The following is a 17,921-nucleotide window of genomic DNA, read 5'->3' as shown; positions in this document are numbered from 1 at the left end:
CATACCGCTCACTGCCTGACAGAATATCTAAGCAATGTCAGGATACGAACCCTCGACTGGCCAGCTTGCAGCCCAGACCTCAATCCCACAGAAAACGTGTGGAATATGCTTGGCCGAAATGTGCGGCGTCGCAACTGTGACACCCTCAACGAAATGCAGGCAACACTATTAGAAGAGTGGGCACTCATCGCCCAGGAAACGATCCAGGACCTTCTAACTAGCATGCCGCGAAGGATGGAGGCCGTAATTATCTCCAGAGGCGGTAATACCCTATACTAAGGCACGATAAGTGTAGAGTGTCATCAAGAAAACTTTCAGTAGTACCTATGTTTGTAAGTTTCCTTAGTGTAATGGAAATCGTGTCAACATACCGAGGTGGTGTAGCTCTCTTCGGGCACACACACACTGGAGGTGAGCTGCACTTACCATTTAAACCAGTTTGCTTAGTGTAATGCAATGTTTAATGACTTTTTCATCAATTACAGCATATAGGAAGTTTTTGGATAAACGTAAAAAAAAAAAAAAAAAAAAAGAACTTCCATAATCAGTATGAAGTATACAGAGCACTGGTTAATTTCATTTTATATTAATATGTTGTAGGAATGAAGAAAAAGCAATGCTTAAGATAAATAAATACACGTTTTGCTCTTAAATTAAATTATTTCACTCTCTTTTTCCACCAGTGTAGTTGGTCATTTGACCAAATTTTTGACGGTGTTTTGATCACCCGCCTTCATAACCATAAGAAAGTCCTCATAAACAATGCTTAAATTGCAGAAACATAAAATAATTTAATGTGTACATCTGGACGACAGAGACTAAGTATGGGCATCATCTTCAACGTGTAACAACAGACAACAGTAACATCAACAGCTGCAAGAAGCAGAATATATGATGTTCCGCGTAGGTCAGATGGTTAGCCTATATATTATGTGTTGGCCCTTTCGGTACTTCCTGGAAGAGGCAAGCGGAGTTGGCTGTCGCTGGTGTCCCACTGCAGTCTGTACGAGGAGTTGTCGGAGTGTCGAGTGAGCAGATGAACTGGAACGGCTATTCATTGGCGGCTGGTACAGAAAATCAGTTGTGTGGTGTAACCCATCCCCCCTCCAATAAGCACAAATAGAAACATACCGGAATGTGGTTTTCAAGCCGGTCTCCATTGAGTTTTCCACACTGAACAAACACGCAAACAACCCAAACACATATACACATTTCTCATAAAAACTATATCATTAAACACACAATAACACCTGCAATGGCAAAATATTCACGAACTCAAACACTTGGAGTGAGCGCGCAAAAACAGAATTTCCCAATGTTACCAACATCATTGAAATAAAACCAGCAACGTCGTAATGCAAAATTACATGTTATGTTTTTATAGTGACATTTATAAACTAGGCATTTTTAATTAAAGAAAATCACAATATCATTTCCTTATTTTGACAACATAAAAAGTACAAGTTTTTTATAGTTCATCGATCTACAGTATTTTGTTTTTCCGTTTGCTTTGAGCGATTCCCTCTTAAACACTACCTGCCACCTTCTCATATCGGTCGAAATGCAAGTGTGACTAGTGCTGCCCCTCTGTGGTCGAACGAAGAATTGCTGTGAGGTGATGTCTTGTCTTGGCTGTTGTTTCCACAGTCTATCGGAAAAGTTGGGCACGCATGCACAAAAGGCAGAGTTCCTGGTTTCTGGCTAAAAGCTTAGAAATTGTCGCCGAGCTGTGATCGCACAGTCCAGCACAGCCACCCGGCATGGAGCACAGGACTAGTTACCTGGTTGTGAGGGGAGTTGAATAATTTCCTATTCTTTGGCTGAAATCTTTTTCAATGCACTGTATTTGATTGTAGATAATATTTTTAAAGTAATTTATTTTTCAAATAGGCAATATGCTGCAGCACTTCAACGCATACGGTACGGCCGCCCTTGCGGCTGTTGGCTGCCGTCAATGTCCCATCGGAGTCGGGGTATCGTCACATGTGTTGTCTTAGAGTACTCTCTCTCTCTGTGTGTGTGCGCGCGGTCCATCGTAAAATCAGCGATTGGAGCAGCTATTGTGAGTGTATCTGGAACATTGCTAATGGCCATTGTGCTGCTTAACACTGTTGAGCTGTCATCGTGTGTTGAGTGGTCTGTGGCCCTGTGTTCAAACCTTAACTATCTGCATGTGCCTGCTGTGTGGGGTGACTGGACTTGGAGAGGTGAGCCTGTTAGTAGGATTATAGCCCTCTCAGGTGATGCCAACGAGCTAGACTGCCTGCTAGGTATATGAAAAGAACAGAGACTTGTAAATAGACAGCAATTAGTGAGTGTGGTCAATAATGGTTGGATTTTGTGTGTGTGTGCGTGTGTGTGTGTGTGTGTGTGTGTGTGTGTGTGTGAATTTATCGGGTTGTTCTGAAATAAATTAGAGTGATAAAACAGACGGTGCTTTATGCATAACAATATTTCTCACAACCCCGCTACTCAAGTTCACATCACAGCCCATGCGTAGCACAATATAGGTAAAGCAAGCTTATAGTTTAGCCGCGGGACCTCCGTTTCTACGTGGAATCTGAACCATAAGTATCACGCCAGGGCTCGATCAGCGGTCACCTTGATGAGAAGCTAGTAACAGCATCATGTTCTCTGTGAAGCGGTGCCTTCTGTTAACTAACCACTGCCTCTAATAATGTCAAATACATGCCTGTATTTGGTTAGTATGTATGTTCAGTCCGTCAACGATGCCGCTGGTGGGATCCTCAACAGCTCTGCCATCAGCTGTCATAAATGGCCTAGGCATCACTGAAGAGGCATACTAGGGAAATGAGGAGTGAGGTAGTTTCCCATTGCTTTCCTCACCGAGCCAGAGTTGCTATTACATATCAGTCTGCCAAGCCCACTGAAATGCATACACCAACTGACCCTATGAGCAACATTTTCACACCATTCATAGCAGGGACTGGCTGCATAAGGATTGGCATTACTAGCATCGCTCATACCTCACTCACTTTCATATTGAAAAAGCCAAGGATCAGCTAGAGACAGATCTGTGAAAGTAAAAAAATTGCTCTAGCCTATACCAGAAGACATAGTCACTGTAAACACTAGGTCCTGCCAGCAAAGGCATATTTGGTTAGTGCCTAAGCTATATTAGGAACAATATTATGAAGAATTTTGGGGCTGATTTCGATGTTTGCCCCTTATGGCAACAACCTTCATCATCATCTTCCTATCACCAAGAAACATTTTACGGACATTCCAGTAGTGAGGATTCTTGTCATTATTCAAAGTAGAAAACTGCTCTGCCAAACATGTTTTAAGGGTAGCCATGGGCGCCTCCCTTGGAGTGACTGAGGAAAGGACGCTTCAATCGTACAGTCACCTAATTCATAAACATACAAGTACCGGGCGAGTTGGTCGTGCGTTAGGGCCGCGCAGGTGGGAGCTTGCATCCGGGAGATAGTGGGTTCGAACCCCACTGTTGACAGCCCTGAAGATGGTCTTCCGTGGTTTCCCATTTTCAAACCAGGCAAATGCCGGGGCTGTACCTTAATTAAGGACACAGCCGCTTCCTTCACACTCTTAGGCCTTTTCTATCCCATCGTTGCCATAAGACCTATTTGTGTCGGTGCGACGTAAAGCAAAATAAAAACCTAAAAGTTTGCTTGCTTTTACTGGTGTAGATCTCTAGCAAAGGGCGTGGAAACGGTGCAATATATGGTTGAACTTTGTGGTTTACATAAAATGAACAGTAGAATTAAGATACTAGGAAGTACAGGCATCTCTGAATTATATTCGCAATTTATTCTACCGAAACTTGTTCATTAAGAGCAAAGTTACTATGTGAGATATCAAACTGTACTTAAAATGTAATGTGTACGCTATAAACTTTATAGCGACCAGATATTAAGTGAATGGAAGATGTATACTTGTGATTTTACCAAATACCGTAGCTGTGTTATATTAGCAGGAATGACATGATACATGCCATTCATTTTTATGGACTTGCTGTTGTTTATTCAAGAACATCGTTTAGACAAGTACAGTCCACTATCTACTTTCTAAATCTGTGACCTCATTTGCCTAAAGGTGGGCCGGCGTAAGGTTGCACATGACAGCTGCGCACAATGTTGGTCACACTGCAACGGCGCACGAAGCGATGTTGCCGCAGTAACAGCTGATTGCACGACACGCGAGTTTTTAAAAACATGGGAGAGATATTTTTAATGTCATCGCGATAATACATAATACAAATGAAATTCGTCGACAAAAATCGAACCTTATACTCACTGTTTATTCATCACACAATATGATACGAGATAAATATACTACGATGTTAGAAGGTACGGTAGAAATCGGCCGACAAGAATCTCACTTTAAATACACCAATAAATGTTAGAATAATTTACACCGGTGCTAACACAAAAGGTTTCAAGTAAAATCTATAAAATTTACGAAAATTCAGAAACCTTATTTTCATACCTGATTCACAAAGGTAGAGGCTCGATATACTCCAGATCACTGCTATCACTACCGTCGCCTTCGTTGTCATTGTCATCAGATCATCAACTCCTGACAGCCTGTGATGTCATGTGTTGCCATTGCCGAATTAATGAACGTTGCGACATGGCCAACTTTCTTCACCCACAAAGCCGCATCCATTCGAGCAATACTCTCCCGAACAGTCCTTCCACTTCAGTAAGGACTTATTAGTCCGTACGTAATGTTTTACTTCACCCCATACCGTACCAACTCAATGAGGTTGAAGTGGCAGTGGTACGGCAGCAAACTAATCACCTCGTGCCCTTCTTCCTTCGCTACTTCGTCGACTAATTTAGTCATACACATATGCGCTGGGGTACTTCTTTACCGCAGCCATTCTACTAACAGTTCTTTACGGGCGTTCGAAGTAGTGGTCTTGTCCATTATTACGGAGTGGTAATGGTGCATTGTCCATAACAGACAGAAGGGACTTTGAGCTGTAATAATCGTACTCGTGTCTTCGTATTACACCCAGTAGCGGCGATTGGGAATAAAAATTGCGGGGGCAAAGGATTTACAGACAACAAACAGTATCCGGGTTCGCGGGATATAGCGGAGGATGGGGGGAGGGGTGTATATTCATCAAAATTTGAAAAAAGGCCACAAAATGGTAAGTTTATTATGCTCTGTCAGCGAATTTAGACAGAGAGGTAAAGACTGACAGTTTACCAACTTAAATGCGGTAATATATATATATTTTTGAGATTTTGATTCAATACTATACAATAAAACTTTCGCCAAAGGAATAATATTACACATTTATTAAATTAAAAAGAAATACGGCGTGATTATACAATTAAAACCATTTAGTATTTGACTATACACTAACAACGTGACAGACACTAAAGAGACCGCCAGAATGACGAATGCACGCGGCAAGGTAGTGAATCGTACCTCAGTGTCTATGACCTTAGAAAAAAAAAGTATTGCCCTGGTACCCTTCCTTCTAGCACAGGCAAAGTCTTCACTATTTGCTGTAGCGCTACACAAATCGGTTAGCCGGGACGAAGGACATTTTGTGCGTATATCCGCTAATAATTTTGGTAATGATTAAAGAAAATAAAGAAAAGAATTAGCTGATAAGACAACAGCGCTTGTACTAATGGCTTTTGTTAATAACTCTGTTTCAGCCGGCTAAAATGTAATAAAAATATAATATTTTTTCCAAGAAGTTGATGATGATGATGATGATTATTGTTTAAAGGGGCCTAACATCTAAGGTCGTCGCCTCTCTCCAGAAAGTACGGGGGCGACTGCCCCCCCCCCCCCCTAATCACCGCTACTGATTACACCAGCCTGGAAATAATTCCTGTTACAGAAGATAGCTTAATTCGTTTCTTTCCCGGAGTGGTGTGAAACAAGTCCCTACTATCAGCCCCGTTTCCGCTACTGCTATGTACCGGTACCCCAGTCCTTTTTTGCTTCTGTTCATGGAGGCGAACACCTCTCTGAATAACAGTACGATTTGAAAGCCCTAATGTTTGACATATGCGTTCCACACCATGATCTGCAGGAACAGAGAGACGGCTAGCGTACGAATTTCTTCTCCCTCTCGTAAAACTCGCGAGTTCTCCGCACTAATTCTAATGCCTGACTATTAAGGGACACTCCGCGCTTCATGACTATGTTGCCGTTTCCGAGACATCGCACTGCATTCGTTGAAATGAAATTTCACAATTATTTCACAACGAAAACACAACTTTCATAAACGCGCGAATGACACCTGGGGGCCTGTTTCATAAAACTAACTAATAATATTAGCTAATAATATTAGAACTCATAAAACAAATTATTAGTTGTCAAAATTCTGTTTCATAAAGATGTATGCATGACTAATAAAATGGCTTCACTAATAATATTAGTTCATTAGTCAGCTGATACAGTTTGAGGTTAGAATCGATTTGTTGCATGTTCTTACAGTAGTTTGTTTTCGTTCCTTGCAGTAGGCTAGCGCTTGACCAACTCATACTCTGTGCTTTTTGTGTTTGACTACAACCGGAACCGGCTATTCAGTGCAGTTTCAGATTCAGTCCGTTCGTGTGTCTCGTACGGTGCGGATCGTTCTTTGGTTGCAGTCTGGTGTTTGCCTGCGGTGACAAGTAGTGTGTGACTGTTTGGCGAGTGTGTGTCTGTGTACGCTTTGGTGATGGATACTGATAGTGGAGGAGATGAGGCACCGGATCCCTCATCTAATGCCAATGTTGGTCGTAAAGAAACTGTGCCGATGCAAACCGATTTGATTAATATCACTTCAAATATGAATTCATTACAGCAGCCTTTACAACCTCAACAGTCTAATGCCGCTCAGCCGCCTCCTCCACCTCCCCCACCTCCTGAAGAGTTGGAGGTTTATCAACAGGCTCATTTTGGTCCATTTATTGTATTTGTTGAATCAACTAAGTCGAAAAATATTGGTGGGCTACATCCTATGGCGCTTGGGCGCTTGTTTTACGATAATGACATTTTTGTGAAAGGTATAACGCCCAAAGGACGCAATAGATTACTGGTGGAATTTAGTTCCGCGATCCAAGCTAATTCCTTTCTACGTCATTCAATACTTGCAACTCACTCATTGAAAGCATATATTCCCAGTTCCAATATCTTTCGTGTTGGACTTATACGCGGTGTGGAAAAGAATGTTTCTGATTCTGACATTCTTAAATACCTTAAATCTGATGTTCGGGTCAAATCGGTCAAGCGGCTTAACCGTAAGGTTGTGGAGCCCAGTGGAGTGACCTACGTTCCAACTGGCACAGTTAAGATTGTTTTTCGCTCTCAAACTCTTCCTCAATATGTCTCTTTGTTTCAAGTGCATTTAGAAGTTTCCCCTTTCATTTTTTCCCCGATTATCTGTTCAAAATGTCAGCGATATGGACACACGATTAAAAACTGTCAAGCTAAGTCACCCCGATGTGGGCATTGTGCGTTACATCACCTTACATCAGAGTGTCAGGAAAATATTCGCCGCTGTGTTCACTGTCATCAGGCACATTATACTGGCTCATCAAACTGCCCTACTCATCAACAGCAAACTGCCCTTAAAAAGCTTATGTGTACAGAAAATCTATCCTTTTCCGAGGCGTCTGCTAGAATACCCTCGACCCAATTTGACACGTCCAATAATACCCATCTTTTTCCACCTCTTCCTTCTACTAGTTCCACTTCACCTGTGGAAACCCCGAGGAAACGTAAATTTACTCAGGTGGTTATGAATGAGCCCCGTCCCATTCCAACACCTGGTTTTGATAAGTCTGGGTATCTTAATCTCATTCGACCCCCTCCAGTGTCTTCACATACCTCGGTCCTTCCATCCACTTCATCTTCATCCTCCCCGTCCCCGATTCCGTCTACGTCCCGTAATTCTCAGTGTTTACCTTCAGCTCCTTCTCAATCATCTAGTTCCCCTGTACTACGCCAAAAGGCGTATCTCCAAAGTGGTATTCATCAACTATTTCTGCAACTTATTCAATTATTAGGGGACCAGCCACATGTCGCACATACACTTTATAAGCTTCGTGACTGTGTGCACACTATGTTCTCTTTAGATGCTACGTATCCTGCAGTGGAATGCTAGGAGTATTCCTTCTAAACGGTATGAGTTACAATTTTTGATAAATGAAATTTCCCCATTCATTATAGCATTACAGGAGACTTGGTTTTCCCCATCCTCTGATTTTTATTTAAATGGCTTTAATGTTGAACGCTGTGATGGTGTTGGTTACGGTGGTGTTGCTTTATTTATTCACCATAGTTTATCCTATCAACGTCTTGATATCTCGTATTGTCTACCCCATACATTTGTTCTTGGTATCTCATATAATCGCCTTTCCATTATTAACCTTTATTGCCCTCCAGATCTTTCTATTTCTCACATTCAATGGTGTCGATTCTTGCAGCAATTTTCTTCTCATAACGAGCTTCTCCTCTTAGGGGACTTTAATCTTCATCATTCTATGTGGGGAAGCAGTAGTGATACTTCTCTGGGTTCTTATTTCCTCACTGCCTCCCAATCGCATGACTTTGTCATTTTAAACGATGGTTCTCCCACGCGCCTCACTCCCCCCGGCTCTCCTCCCAGTGCTGTGGATTTATCATTATGTCGTCCTGCAATGGCTTCGATTGTAACTTGGCACCGTCTCACTGATACACATTCTAGCGACCATTTCCCTATTATTCTTACGTATGGTCTTGGTAGGTTTCCTAGTTCTTCTTCTGCTCTTACATGTACCAGTAATGTTCGCTCCCTCCGTCACTTTGATAGAGTCTCTTTTATTACTTATGTTACCCATCGTATTGAGCTTATTTCGGATAATATTTTGCCCTTTTCTACTCTCTTTCAATTTATACAAGATTATCTCGATCTTTATCATCCCTATAAACCTATTTCTTCCCACTCTGCTCGCCCCTCTTCCTTTATACGATGGTGGGACTCAGAGTGCCATAATCTGGTTCTTAAACGACGCCGTTTATTCCGGATATATAGGAAAACATTAGCCCCCCACCATTATTTCCGTCTTAAACAGCATATTGCTTATACTAGACGAATTTTTCTTTCTAAACGCCGTGCTGCATGGCGATCCTTTATTTCTTCCCTAAACGCTCATACTTCGTCTTCTCACTTATGGAGTGCAATTCGTTCCCTTACCCGAGCTTCTCAATACATTCCACCCTCTGTCACCCCTCCACAGATTCTATCTATCTTTCTCAACTCCCTCACTCCTGATTATGTCGTGCCCGACTTTACTATCCCCCTGTCTCCATGCTCTTCCCGCTTTTCTGTATTACTTCAACCTATACACCTTTCTGAACTTGAGGCCACCTTGTGTAATGCAAAGAGTTCGTCTCCGGGCCCTGATTATATATCATACGATATGCTCCGGATTCTCCCTCTCCGTGCTAAACAAGCTTTATTAGCTCTCTATAACAATATACTTCTCACTACTTCTGTTCCTACCTCTTGGAATGATTTTTTTTTAGTACCTATCCCCAAACCTGGTCAACTTCAAACTGACGCTACTGGCTTTCGAGGGATTGTCCTTGGTTCGTGTATCCGCAAGACGTTTTTAAAAATTCTCCTTCAACGACTCCTGTGGTCTCTTGAATATTATAATTTGGTTCCCAAATATCAATTCGCCTACTTTAAAGGTCGTTGTGCTCAAGATGCTATTAATATTTTACTTATCGATATTTTATTAGCGCAAATTCGTAAGGATTGTCTTATTGCTATTTTTTTGGACATACGAGGAGCTTTTGACTCCATACCACTGCATCTTCTCTGGACTAATCTTGCACAGAAAGGTTTTCCTGCTCATTTTCTCCACATCTTGCGTAATTTGTTTACGTATCGGAAACTTTTAATTAAATCCGCTTATTCTTCTCTTCCTTGTCGTCTGTCATCTGTCGGAGTTCCTCAGGGAGACATTTTAAGTGGTCTGCTTTTCGCCCTGTATATGAGTAATCTTGAACAATTGGTCACCCAAAAAGCTCGCATTCTTTTTTATGCTGATGATATAGTTCTTTATTACTCTCATAGTAATGTCGATGTGTGTCGTCACCATATATATCAGTTAATGGAGCAAGTCATTACATGGCTTACTTTCCATGGTCTTCAACTTTCTACCTCCAAATGCTGTGCAATGTTTTTTACCTCTAAGCGTAGGTTTAACTCTGAGCCACTTGTTTTCGATTCTCATGTCATTCCTTTTTGTTCCTCCCATAAATACCTTGGTGTTATGCTAGATCGCTCGTTATCTTGGAAACATCATATTACTCAGTTACGTAATTCTTCTGATATGTATATTAAAATTCTCCAAGTGGTAACTAGACGAGCATGGGGTGCTGACCCTGGCACAGCTCAGTTGTTATATTTCGCTACTATTCGCTCTAGACTCGACTACTGTGCGCATGTTATAGATACTGCGTCGGATTCTGTTCTTAACCACTTAAATACTTTACAATTTAAAGCCCTGAGAACTTGTGTTGGAGCATTGTTGTCTACCCCTACTAATGCTCTCCTTGTCGAGACGGTGAGTTCCCTCTTCCCATTCGCCGTAAAATGATAACATCTAAATATCTACTTAAAAGATTTGCTCTGGCTCAACACCCATTGCTTCCTAAATTGCAGTTATTAGATGAATATTCTCTTCTTTCACAGGCCCGCCGTCGTAAGATGCCTGCTTTGTTGTATGCATATCAATTTCTTCTTTCCTATAAAAACACTATCTTACGCACTGCTTCTTCCCCCGTTTATTCAGTAAATTTTGATTGTTTATTTTTTGTCCCTTCTATCATTATTTCCCCTACATCTTCTTTTTCTTCTTCTATTCCTGGTTCTTCGTTGACTGGCCCACCTTTTAAGAAGCTACGTTTTGCTCTAAGTGATTCTGGCGTCCAGATATATACAGACGGCTCAAAAAACTCTTCTGGCGTTGGAGCAGCGTTCTATATTGTCAATACCAATGTTGCTGAACTCTATCGTTTACCCAGTGACTTTTCTATCTACACTGCGGAAATTTTTGCTATTCGTCAAGCTCTTATGTATATTAAGCATCATTCTATACCTAACGCAGCTATTTATACGGATTCCCTCAGTGCAGTTCAGTCGCTCAAGTCATCTCATCTTTCTTTTAACTGGTATTTGTATCATGTTAAAAGTCTCATTTATACTTTGCATCAATCTGGGGTGGTTCTCACTTTTGTCTGGGTCCCTAGTCATATAGGTATCTATGGGAATGAACAGGCGGATTTATTCGCGAAGCGAGCTGTTCGTGATGGCAAATCCCTCCTTAACCTTGCAGTTCCTCTACCCGATTTTTATCCAGTTCTTAAACATTATGCTTATGGTCAGTGGCAAGAAGATTGGACTAGATCAGCTTCTTATAAAGGTCGCTATTATTACAATATTCAGCCTTGTATTCCTCCCTATCCTTGGTATTTGAAGGGTAACTATTCTCGCCGTCACATTACCAACATTATTCGTCTTCGCTTTAACCATGCTCTTACTCCTCTGTATAAACATCGTTTTAACCTCTCCCCCCACTCCTCTTGTATATGTGGTACTCTGAGTGCTGATGTAAATCATTTATTATTCCAATGCCCTGTGTATGATTCTTTTCGTCCGGCTTTTATTTCTCGTCTTCTCAGTCTTCAGAAAGCTCTCCCCACCAATGTCTCCTGCTTGCTTACCGATATGTCTCCTGCTCTAATACATGCTATCAATCAATATTTGGATGACTCTCATCTTCATTTGTAAATTACTGTCTGTTTATTGTTCGCACCGTTACATACTCCTGCTTCCACTGTTTTTTGCTTCTACGCACTTCCTTTGTTATGTTTCGCGTTACTTAAGGTGTGTACATAGACCCGATGCTCAACTGTTCTTGAGACCTTCGTAGTGAAATTCATTGCGTGTGACCTTCGTAGTGGACTAATTGCGTGTGATTTCGCATTATAAGTGTAATATCACAATAATAAGTGTAGTGGCTGGGTGAAATAATAGAGCCCATAACCTCTCCGACAACAACAACAACAACAACAGTTTCAGATTCTTGTCAGTTTATATAGGCTACAATGGGTAAAAGAAACGACAATAATGTCAGGAAAGAAAGTTTCCTTAGAAAAGTGCTGGAGTTGAAGGGGCAGTTGTTCGGAGCCTTTTCACTAACTGTGACAAAGGACTCGAAAAGGCAAGCGTGGATGGAACTGCGGGATTTTGCTGTGGCTATTGGGCTGGTCACAACCAACAAAGATCACACTTATGTGCGGGATGCTACTTGGCCTAACATGAGGAGCAGAACAGTGGTAAGTTTTAGCTGTTGTTTTTCTCTTAGTTGGAGGTTATGTTAGTGTTTATTTACTAACTTTAAGCCACCCTTTTCTCAACTGGATGTCGATATTTTTTTAAGGGGGAGAGGGGGAAATAAGGAGACTATTAGCTTCGCAGTAGAGTTTACTGTGCTGTATACTACCCATAGTAATTTAACATTATGCATCATACATCCATCCTGTGTGTTTTTATGACTGTGACTGAGCAGAACATAACCTGAAATGAATTCCAGTGATATTTATAAATCTTTGTTATAATATGCAAAAAAGCATACAAAAATTATTGTATACAATAGATGTAGGTAGTACTTTAGTATAGTCAGTTATAACAGGATGTCCTTCTTCTAGACTTACATGGTTTCTTTTATTTACAGGCAAAAGTTGATAATGCTTATCAGACTGGAAGTGGGGGAGGAAGTAGCAAAAAATTAGATGTCATAGACCACCTGGTTCTTGACATTATCGGAAGAGAATCTCCTGTTTTACAGGGATTCGGAACAGAAGATTCTCTTGGAGAAATCGTTCTTCCTGCAATGGGACCAACTTCAGCTTCCTCCAGCGACTATATAGTGGCATTGGAAGAAAGTAGGCCTATATCTGCCACTGAAATTGATGGAAGCTGGCAAAATGGAGAGCTCCAGCATCAGCAGGAGACACCTAAGGCTAGAGGTAAGCTGGAAATGATTTAACTTAAGACTGTATTCTGGTATCTAATTCCACCTCTTGACTGCGACTTCTTTGTGTGACTTTAAACTTACAGGCTCAGGCTGCCCGCTAGTAACCAAGATCTGTTTTCCCTGGATTACATTCAGTGGAACACTGTACATAATAATGTGATGCTTGAGCATGTTTATCATACTCTGGTATAGTCATCTTGAAACATATTTTGCATGAACACTAATGGCATAAAGAACTTGAAATAAATGTATCATATGTCAAAAAAGCTACACTTTATCATAAAATATCAATCTGTGAAGTTGATCATCAGCAATCCCATTGTACACAGCCACTACAACCAACAAAAATTGACTACATTGCTCACAGCAAGCCATCAGTCATTCTTCTAATGCCTGTGCTCATCAGGGACCCTTTCTTGAAATTGGCACGAGTGAGCATACCAGTTTTAAACACGCTCATAACAGAAATGTGTGGATTAGTGTTCAGAAACTTGGGTACGTTCCCAGTTCCTGTCGCAAATGGAAGTGTCGTTAAATATGTAAGCTTGTCAACTAGTGTGTACAAAAAAAACCACCACTGACACAGTCCTTTATTTGTAGAATTCTTTTCTGTGATAACTTCCTTTTTCTATAATATTTTCTCCTTAATAGCAAGAGAAAATCTGGGACAAATATTCGTTTATAGGAAGGGGAGTTAGGGATTGGAATAACTTACCAAGGGAGATGTTCAATAAATTTCCAATTTCTTTGCAATCATTTAAGAAAAGGCTAGGAAAACAACAGATAGGGAATCTGCCACCTGGGCGACTGCCCTAAATGCAGATCAGTAGTGATTGATTGACAATACTTGAGCACCTCTGCGGTATGTAAATTATATGGGCAGATTTTAAAACATTGGGCGTTTGGAAAAAAAAAACATTAAGAAGATAAGAGTTATTGTCTTTTTAATCTGTAATATTATAATTTAAATTTTGGTTCAATGATTACAAGGCAATTAGGCCTACAAATTTATATTATTATTCCTACCATTTACCCGTTGGTGCAAGGTCCGCCATTTTGCACGATCTTGGGCATCGTGTGGTCTTAACATGAGAGTCTTCGTATCATTTACTGTGTCATGCCAGCTTCGCTCTGGACGTTCGTGTGGACGTTGCCCATTAATTTCAAAGGAGTGAGTTAAATTGGCTCCGGGCGAGTTGGCCATGCAGTTAGGGGTGCGCGGCTGTGAGGTTGGATCCGGGAGATAGTAGTTTCGAATCCCACTGCAGAAGCCCTGAAGATGGTTTTCTGTGATTTCCCATTTTCACACCAGGCAAATGCTGGGGCTGTACGTTAATTAAGGCTACGACCGCTTCCTTCCAACTCCTAACCCTTTCCTATCCCATCGTCGCCTTAAGACCTATCTGTGTTGGTGCCACGTAAAGCCGCTAGCAAAAAAAAAAAACAACTGTTCCAGATGCGGCACACAGGACATGACCGTACCATTTGAGATGCTTTTCCTGTGCTTTCTCAGTGATGGGTGCAATGCTCATTTACTAGTGAATGGTGTCGTTTTTGACATGATACAAGTGTGATGCCTATCAACAGCAAAGCGTATACATTTCCATATTATACAATTTATTAACTTCATTATATATACCCGCATTGACTTTTGCTCACCTGTAATGGAGTGTGTTCCACTTTCCAATACCTATTTTATTGTAGGCCTTTATATGTTTAGGACTAACACATTACACACGGTATTGATAATATTTAGGACAAAAAATAGCTGAAGATGTCTCTAATAGAGACTACCGGTAAAACATAATAGCCAAAGATGTCTCTATTACAGATTATTTATAAAGGCTGGTGTTTAACAATTTATTCCTGTCATTAGTCTCAGGGTACCCATTTTCTGGAAAAATAGGGAAAGCATGGAAAACACAGGGAAATGACTTGTCACATCAAAATTAATCTTTCAGTGTAATACTGTACCCAAACGTAATGATCGAGTGAGACTGATATTAGGTGCGACACGAGCCGAACGCAGTGGTAGTATTTTGAGAGAGAGATAGAGACAGATAGTGAACACATGCGATAATGAAGAAGAGTGAATGAAAAAGAGAGACATACTTGCACGAACCGCTCAAATGTTCCATCAGGCGTATTGTTCCAAATACAGTGTGTCCCACTCCCAGCATGGCCGGGAGACTACATGCATGTTCTGAGCGGTATATTCATAACCTTCTGCGTGTTCTGTGTCCACTATTACAACATTTATTGCTTACTCATGCACCCAATAGCCTTCATCATGAATACTAACCTCTTTAATTTCACTATGTACAGAGGATTTTGAGATACCGACTTCTTGTGCAACACATTGTACAGATGTAGTGGGAGATCGTACGAATGATGTGTTAATGTCGATATTTTTTTCTAATAGAATCCTTCGTTTCAGTTTAGGAATCACAAAATTAAGTGATCCTGTTAATTTATTCACGAGATATCTGTTTCTCTACCTGGAAGAGGAACCCCGGGAAATCTCTTCTGAAATTGCCTACTCACCTCTTTATGAGTCGGTTTTTACATATGTGTCATACATAAGAATTCTTTGTTCAAGTATGAATTTAACTGGCATTTCAACATTGTAATAATGTAATTAATCTAAATAATTCTACTGTAATTCAGCCCGACGCGATCTTCGGTTATACTGCCAACTGGGTGGAAATGAAATCTGAATTGAATCGATAATATGATCGATCGATATGAATTTTCTAAACATTTATTATCTTACGCCAACAACTCTGTTACACATACATTATTTAACATTATATAATATTTCTCGATGCGAATCTTGTTCCTAGCATGAATTATATAGTTTGGCTTTGCTGTGTAAACATCAGTACTAGTTCGTAAAGTGTACGCCAGATGTCGCACAGCGATGCATAGTTTGTGTTTCAAAGGTTGCTAATATGGATGTCGAAGATAACCGAGGTCTACCGATTCAGCACTAGGGAGCTCAGGGCTCAAGAAAAGGTTCGCGTATACTAACTGACCTCCTCATGGCACTGCAGCGAGTCAGCGTGAGGTTATGAATACACCGCCTGGAGTGTGCATGTCGACTACCAGCTCCGCTGGGAGCGTGACACACTGTACCAGCTTCTCCACCGTAGCTACCATTGTGGACTTCACTCATAACCCTGGCTGGGACCTTCCGTATTTATTTGCGGATGCAGCCTCTGGAGGTTGGCGGGCTCCCCCGAGGCAATCACAAATCAATGGGGGAAAGTTATTATCTATGAACATTTAATTTTACTATCAAGGTCTGGAATTACGTTTCATTAAGAGTGAATTTTAAGCTACACCACATGTAATACTAGATACATCACACGTCTGTTGCACTGCCTCCTTTAAGCGGTTACCACAAGTACCGGTATGTCTTTTTCATTAAATGTATTTCGCTACCACACGTGCGCACTCTATCTGTCTCCATCTCTCTCTCTCAAACTACTATTCGCTGCGTATGACTCACGTCGCATCTATTATCAGTCTCTCTCGATCGTTCCATCTGAGGTACAGTCTTAGATTGAAAGATTAAATTTGTCCATAAAATGGGTACCCTGAGATCAATAGTGGGAATAAATTATTAAACATTAGCCAATATAAATTAGCTTAACTGTAAGTCTTAACTTTCACCTAATTTTCTCCTTTTTTATTTTTTTATTTTTTTTATTTTTATAGGTACTGTCAAGAAGAGGGTACTCGTCCAGCATCCCCAGGAAAGCAAAGAAATAGAGTCCCTCAAAAAACGGAAGCTTCAACTTGAAGTCCGGAAGCTGGAGCTGGAGGTGTAGGAGAAGGAAAATTTACTCAATATTGAGCATTCACCCCTCACAAGTGGTGTTCAGGAACGTGGAAAAAAGGAACTTTCTGTACCAAACAATGAATATTTAATTGTAGAAAACAATGATGGTAACTTTGTTGTGGTTCAGCCTCAGATATAAAAAGTGTAAATAAATCATAAAAAGCACAAAATTACTGTGTTGGGTGTTCATATGATTTGTCTTTTATTCATCACAATGTCTGTTCACACGAAGTGGTCATAAAGGAATTGCAGTTTTTCTTGAGCCTGGACTGGAACCTCCTCACCCTCCTGAATATCCTCTTGCCCTAAATGATCCTCTTCCATTTCAGGAGCCGTGTAGTTATCTAGACGTCTTGACAGGTTACAAAGTACTACACAAGCATTGATAACTTTACAAGCAAAGGTGGGATTTATTCGCATACCACTGCTAAGGACAGGAAATTTTTCTTTAAGGAGTCCTATTGCACACTCTATAACCCTCCTTGTTTTTTTATGTGCTCTTAAAAATCTTTGTTGAGACTGACTAGCAAAATCTCGGATTACTGGTGGTATGAGCCAAGATTTTAAAGGATAGATGGAGTCTCCAAGCAGAACTGCACCAGGGAAAGGTCTCCAGCCATTAGCCATCCTATTGTTCAAGCTACTTAATCTTAGAACCCTAGCATCACTGACACTGCCAGGCCAGTTTGCACATACATAGTAGAATTCTAAATTTGGCCCACATACTAGCAGAACATTCAAGGAATGTTTCCCATGTCGATCAACAAATGCCGGTTCATATGCACTTGGTGCATCAATTTTGATAAGTGTTCCATCAAGTACTCCACAAATTAAAGGAATACCACCAAGTTCAGTGAATCTGGCAACTACTACACCACAGTCAGCTGGCCAACGTACAACATCCTGAAGAAGAGTGTCATTTATCACAGTCACAACTCGGTGCACAACTCTGCAGACTGTTGCTTTTGAAACACCATGCATATCAGAAATACAATGATACTGTGCACCACTACCTAACCAGTGTAGTGCAATCTGAAGCTGCTGTT

At 40.9% G+C, this 17,921-nt stretch overlaps 2 protein-coding genes across 5 annotated transcripts in view; one reads left to right on the top strand and one right to left on the bottom strand.

The window, feature by feature from the left end:
- Positions 1-17,921, bottom strand: part of LOC136879152 (ATP-binding cassette subfamily G member 4) — a 394,853-nt gene that overhangs the window by 59,035 nt on the left and 317,897 nt on the right. Inside the window, exon 1 of one of the 4 annotated variants that reach the window (XM_067152908.2) lies at positions 3,930-3,967. The exons of the other annotated variants lie outside the window; for them this stretch is intronic. The gene's annotated coding sequence lies outside the window, so the exon portion shown is untranslated. Of the gene's footprint in view, positions 1-3,929; positions 3,968-17,921 lie in introns of those variants that run through there. 4 annotated transcript variants of the gene reach the window in all.
- Positions 10,595-17,144, top strand: LOC137501850 (uncharacterized). Its single transcript, XM_068228954.1, has 3 exons — positions 10,595-12,330; positions 12,729-13,023; positions 16,752-17,144. Exons 1-3 carry the CDS (start codon positions 12,100-12,102, stop codon positions 16,862-16,864), a joined length of 639 nt encoding a protein of 212 aa, XP_068085055.1. The 5' UTR covers positions 10,595-12,099; the 3' UTR covers positions 16,865-17,144.

Source organism: Anabrus simplex, chromosome 8, assembly GCF_040414725.1.
Source record: "Anabrus simplex isolate iqAnaSimp1 chromosome 8, ASM4041472v1, whole genome shotgun sequence".
In the NCBI taxonomy this organism is placed as follows: domain Eukaryota; kingdom Metazoa; phylum Arthropoda; class Insecta; order Orthoptera; family Tettigoniidae; genus Anabrus; species Anabrus simplex.
This window is presented reverse-complemented; position numbering and strand designations above follow the sequence as displayed.

What these genes read in the sequence shown, in the direction of transcription:
- LOC137501850 (XM_068228954.1), top strand. Translation starts at nt 12,100, where the DNA reads ATGGGTAAAAGAAACGACAATAATGTCAGGAAAGAAAGTTTCCTTAGA. An exon ending in ACATGAGGAGCAGAACAGTG is followed by an intron (nt 12,331 to 12,728) that starts GTAAGTTTTAGC and finishes TTTTATTTACAG; the next exon opens with GCAAAAGTTGATAATGCTTA. An exon ending in GGAGACACCTAAGGCTAGAG is followed by an intron (nt 13,024 to 16,751) that starts GTAAGCTGGAAA and finishes TTATTTTTATAG; the next exon opens with GTACTGTCAAGAAGAGGGTA.